The sequence below is a fragment of the Mercenaria mercenaria genome, unplaced genomic scaffold (genome assembly GCF_021730395.1).
Source record: "Mercenaria mercenaria strain notata unplaced genomic scaffold, MADL_Memer_1 contig_4896, whole genome shotgun sequence".
NCBI classification, from domain to species: Eukaryota; Metazoa; Mollusca; class Bivalvia; order Venerida; family Veneridae; genus Mercenaria; species Mercenaria mercenaria.
In genome coordinates, this window is record NW_026463161.1 from 22287 (window position 1) to 28634 (window position 6348).

Sequence of the window (6348 nt, forward strand, 5' to 3'; positions counted from 1 at the left end):
TACACTTTTCGGAATTGTTCCTCAACATTACAAAGTGTGCATCACCAAGACCCGCTAGTGTGATCGCCCTGTGTCTGTCGTTGTCAGTTTTGCTTTGAACACTCTAGAGATCACAATTCTGACCTAATCTGACCTATTGCAACGTTCTTAACAAAATACTCGACGAGTTTGAATCTGGTCAAAAGTAGACTGCTAGGTTTCTAGATGGGTAACAAAGTTTTGTTATGATTTTACATAATCACTTTATTTTAAACCCGAGATAAGCATTTTAATTTCATTTTAGTTACCAGTTTCATTGCTAGCCTATATTTGATAAAGGCAATTTCATAAGTAGAAAGTATTGCCTTCAGACTGTTAACAATATTTTTCTTAATATGATACAACCGCTTGTCAAATTTTTTAAATCCCAGATAATCCAGTTTCAAAGTAGATACATGTAGATTTTATGAATTGAAACATTTTATTCAGGTTTCATAAAGATCGGTTATAAATCTTGGCCTCTAACGTGTAAACAATGTTTTTTCCTAAAACTTCCGCCAGTGACATTGATTTTTAGCCTAGATAAGTTTCAAACCGGTTGATTTTATAAAGACATTCTCGGCAGGTCTTACATAGACATAATAGAAAAAAATGGAATATATAATAATAACAAGGTTTTTCTTTAATTTGACAAGATGACCTAAATTCAAAATCTGCCGAGAGTGTCTTAAAACTAATAAATTTCAAAACGGTTAAGATAAAATTTAAGGACGGACGACGACGGACGACGGACTCATGCTACCAGAATAGTTCACCGTGAGCACTTTGTGATAAGATGTGCTAAAACACTGCTAATTTTGAATAACATTCCTATAGAATTTCATGACGGTCGTTCAATATTTTTGCGATATGTGTAACACATATTTTCTTATGATGAACAGACGGACGAACGAACAGACATGGTATCCATTTGTGGATCGGATACCTTAATTCGCAAATGTCTATTTATGTATATTAAACTATTGGTAGCTGATAATTTTAAAGATAAAGATATGCGTTTATCAAATAACAAATAATCACATGTGCACGTAATCGTTTAGAGTAGTGAGGTATTTAGCTATATTCTTGCTAACTGCTAGGTATTTATAGGGCGAAAACATCATATAATAGAAGGTAAATGGTTTTCTGTTCTAATTTATACTCGACAATTTATGTATATTGTAATCATATATTATACTTTTCTTGTGTCTGAAAACATCAGCTGTAGAGAAATCGAAGAGCGATATGCAAGTATATTTCAATATGAAGGCAGATCGTTCGAACATGAATTTATTTCATTAAATGTGACGGTTTTGAAAATCAGTTTAACCTGCTGGCGGCAATTGAATCTGTCTTTGTCCGTGCAGTCTGATCATGGTCTGCACTGTTCGCTATTCAGTCAGTAAATTTTCAGTGAACACCCCTTTGAATAATAAGTGGTACTGCCTAAATTGAATGATGAACCAGTCCATTATAGACATTTAGCAGGGTAAGGGTTAATATACTCTATATTCACTAATTCAGGAAACGATTTATTGATATTTTGTTACACTGCCAGTCATTGTAACTGACAACATATATTATAGCGAACCAGGTTTGTTAGGAGGTATAAATACGGATACCACAGATATATTAGTCATATTGAATGAGACTTATTTATCATATTGAAGAAGATTTATGTCATATTGAACGAGATTTATAGATAACATGTTATAGGATATTTGTGAACCATATTGAACAAGATTTATAGAAATATTGAACGAGATTTACTTATCATATTAAACAAGGTTTATAGATGTCATTGAATGCAAAAAACAAACAATCAGTGATCGTAAGACAAGCGTTTATTTACATTTAACTACATGTTTATCAAAGGAAGTATAAACATTCAATGACTTTAAGTATTGACTATTCTCGCCTATTTCACTTCTTTAATAACTGAACTCCTTGTCTCCCAACAGACAGAGCCAGTAACACTAAGAATGGAAAAAGCCGCCGACAATGACAACATTGAACTGGTTGAGAAACACTTACCGGGAGACTGGCAACAAGGGAAGAGCCTAGGAGCCTGTATGGTAGAATTGTTTGACAGGGGCCTCTGGACAGATGTCAAGTTTCACTTTAAAAATCAAGAGCAAGAGCAAATGATCCAAGCACATAGAATTGTCTTAGCAGCAAGAAGTCCTGTTTTCCAGGCGATGTTTTTCGGACCTTGCGCAGACGGAAAAACTGAAATTGAACTGAAAGATGTAGAAAAGGACATATTTCTTCTGTTCTTAAGGTAAGAAACTTTATTCTAACACGATCCGATTTATTTTCCTATTAAACAAAGAAGGCTGAAAACAGTGAATTAAACGCGTTAGAATCGAAATAATATATCTCATTTAGTGATTTGCTCTTGAATAAAATCATTGTTTGTCGTTCAGATGCGTATTACTATATCACTCGGGCTGCGCCCTCGTGATATAATTCCTTCGCATCTGAACTCCAAACAATGATTTATTCAGCGACAAATCACTAAATGAGATATATTATTTCTTAAATAATTGCATACCTGATAGGTGTATCCAGTGTTTTCACCGGTACGGGAAGGACTCAAATGATCCGAGTCCATTCTATGTGCATTACATGTATGTATAATTGGGTTCAATTTAAGCCGGTGCTAGGGACCTGAGGGGGTTGCATATTTCATCATTTCTCACGGAGACACTCAATCAATAAAATTTGTGGGAAGATCCTTTGGAAGCATAGAACGCGGCCAAGCAAAATAGTAATAGAGTCGGCTTGATTGTGTCTATAAATTAGATGTGCGAGCCCACTCGCTCCGCCTAGCACCGGTTTCAGCGGAATTCTATTATCATGTTATTGCAAATTGAATGCTCTCTGTGATCCAAAAAGGTCAGAAAATATAACAACACTGAGTCAAAGTACGAGGAAACATTTTACAGCTGCCTCATCGCACTCAAAGACTATTGTTGTGATAGTTAAAGATCCTTTTGAAGCATAGAACGCAACCAAGACATTCTTGGTTTGCTTTCTGTGGTAGGATCTTCTAAATTTCATTTCGGGTGTAGGGTGTCTCTCGTGCTGTTAATCTTTTATTAAAGAATATGCCATTTATTAATTAATATGAAAGAGCAAAAGTGCTTGAATTTGATTTTTATCTCTAATACCGTTATTTATCAGTTGCTTTGCATGCGGATGTCCGGGTCTTGGGTAATTATTTTGGCGAAAACTTGGCAGATCCTCGTTGCCAGCCAATCAATTACCAGTCGAGCCAGATATTCCGAACTTATCCTTACTGTACTCGTATAATTATGTAAAGCGCCTTTAAGCTTGTTTATCATGAAAAGGGCGCAATATAAATCTGTATAATAAATTATTACAATCTGGCAATAGTCTTCATATTAATTTTCAGGTATATTTACAGCGACACAGTTACACTGAACGAGGAAAATGCTTCTGCAGTGTTGGGAATGGCTCACTATTATCAAGTTTCAGGCTTGGTAAAGCTCTGCGCTGACTTCCTGGCAACCGTTATTACACCAAACAGTTACTGTGAAATTCTAACATTTGCTATGTTTTACAACCTGACAAGTCTTAAAACGTCGTGTTGTTCCTTCATCGATAGCAACGCAGAACAAGTCCTCAAATCGGATTGTTTCTTGGACTTATCTGCAGAATGTCTTCTGTATATTCTAAAAGGCGATACTTTCTTTGCCAAAGAGGAAGAGATTCTGGAAGCTGCAGAAAGATGGTCCAGGAAGAAACTCTTACAGAGTGGAGAGGAAGACAATGGCACAAATATCCGTAAAAACCTCGGTGAATCGTTCTATCAACTGAGACTGCCAACAATGACAAATAAAGCATTGCTGGATTACGCAAGCAAGAAATGTTATTTTTTCACTGAGGAATATGCAAATATTGCAGCATATATCAACAAAGTTCCTGATGTAAATTTGTCGACTAATTCTTGTGTACCACGAGTAGCCGAAGTTGAATCATTAACGGTCAATATAGACGACGGCTGTGTGTATGAAAGATGTGAACCTAAGGACCGGTTGTCAATTACTTATAACTTTTTCATATCAAAGGACGTTGCACTGTCAAATTTTGTTTTCTCGGAGATTAAGCCATACTTGCAAAACCACTATTACAGTACGACAGAGCTGCCAGACAGCATTGACTTAATTTTGTCAGGTAGTATCATCATTAAATGTTTGGAATTTGAACAAACTTTTACGCTGCGGCAGCAACAACATGAAAATGTGAAGATTGATATCAGTCCATCGTTAGTTTTGAGGAAGAGAGAAACGCCATATTGTGTTGAAATAAATATTAAACATGAATGTATAAAAATACAAATGAAAACTACACTTGATAGAAACAATAAACGTATTTCAAACGATACCGGTAACATATCGGTTTGCAGCGTAGGTGATGGAAACTTTTCAGTGATCAAAAGTATCGGTTTCCTGAACTTTCCAAATCGTGAATCGGACAAAAATGTGGACACTGAATCCACTGAATGAGGGGTGATTAACTGCAACCAAATAAGGGCGACTAAATCCAGGAAATGTCGCAATAACAAGTTCGTAACTCAAAAGTTACGGATGCCTACTACACGAAGAAGTTAAATGATAATAAAGAACAATACGTTGTATAGCTTCATGATTATTTTTTTTCATTTATAGAAAAATATTTATAAAAACAATGTTGTAGTATGTGATAATTTATGTATTCCTGGCCTAGTCCTCGAATGGACACCGTTATTATGACGGTTTATATCAACAGTATCATACTCTATATTGTTCAATGATCCGTTATTAGCTCACCTGTCACGTAGTGACAGGGTGAGCTTTTGAGATCGCATTTTGTCCATGGTCCGTCCGTTCACAATTTCTTGTGAACACGATAGAGACCTCATTTAGCAATCAATTTTAATCAATCTTGCACACAACTTGTATTGGCATAATATCTCGGTTCCTTTCAAAAACTGGCAAGATCCCATCATGGGTTCCAGAGTTATGGCCCCTTAAAGGGCCGAAATTTGCTATTATGGCTTGTCAACACGATAGAGACCACATTTTGCAATTGATTTTAATCAAACTTGCAGACATCTTATATTGGTATAATTTCCCGGTTCCTTTCGAAAACTGGCCATATCCCATTATGGGTTCCAGAGTTATGGCCCCTTTAAAGGCCAAAATTTGATATTTTTGGTTTCATATAAAGCTCGATTCATTGCAAATTCAACCTTATGCACTACAAAAAACCATTTCTCTACTTTTGACTTCTTGTCTTACTGCAATAAAAGACCATGTACAGAAATATTGGTCAAAGGTATATGAGAACTCGGGTGTTAATCTGTTTTGGTCCATCAAGAACTCTGGAGATGTTATCAAAAAGCTAAAAAACAAACACTTCAAATGTTCGAGTATAAGTACTTATGACTTTTCTACTCTTTATACTACGTAATTTACCAAATACTGTAGAATCTGCTAAATAAGCGCATATTCGAATATAAGCGCATATGAAAAGTAAGCGCATACGGCCTTACTACGGTGCCCCTAAAGTGACATGTTACGCACTTTTTTTCCACTTAGGTAATGTGAGACTTTTTTTATTTCGTTTAAACGAAATAACTAATTCGTTAAACGAAAAAACATTTCGTAAAAACGAAATCATTTCGTTTAAACGAATTACTAATTTCGTTTAAACGAATTAGTTATTTCGTTTAAACGAAATAACTAATTCGTTTAAACGAAATGATTTCGTTTAAACGAAATAACATTTCGTAAAAACGAAATGATTTCGTTTAAACGAAATAACTATTTCGTTTAAACGAATTAGTTATTTCGTTTAAACGAATTAGTTATTTCGTTTAATCGAAATCATTTCGTTTTTACGAAATGTTATTTCGTTTAAACGAATTAGTTATTTCTTTTAAACGAAATAAAAAAAGTCTCACATTACCTAAGTGGAAAAAAGTGCGTAACATGTCACTTTAGCGGCACCGTACCTTACCGTTATTAAGTGTGTGATAATAAGCGCATGTCATGTCCTTACCATAACTTTGTCTCGAAAGTAGGCGCATATTCGATTACTGGTAAACAAACAACAGATGCAGCAAAAAGACGTAATTAACGGTATTATACCGTGATAATTGTTTATCATAAATACTTACCTGCTGAATAGCCGATAGGTGTTAAAAGATTTTAACGTCTATTGTCTGATAAAACGATAATTGTTTACGATATTTTTGCTTTTTAAGTAGAAATTGTTTTCAGTAAATGAAAGTAAAAGTTTGAATACCAGAAAAATTGTTTT

The 6348-nt window shown here is 34.9% G+C and overlaps 1 protein-coding gene across 1 annotated transcript; it reads left to right on the forward strand.

Annotated features, from left to right (window-relative positions):
- The first annotated feature begins 1014 nt into the window (after positions 1-1014).
- On the forward strand, positions 1015-5628 carry LOC123550288 (BTB/POZ domain-containing protein 6-like). The gene is made up of 3 exons (XM_045338715.2): positions 1015-1152; positions 1980-2299; positions 3437-5628. Exons 2-3 carry the CDS (start codon positions 2001-2003, stop codon positions 4548-4550), a joined length of 1413 nt encoding a protein of 470 aa, XP_045194650.2. The 5' UTR covers positions 1015-1152; positions 1980-2000; the 3' UTR covers positions 4551-5628.
- The last annotated feature ends 720 nt before the right edge of the window (positions 5629-6348 follow it).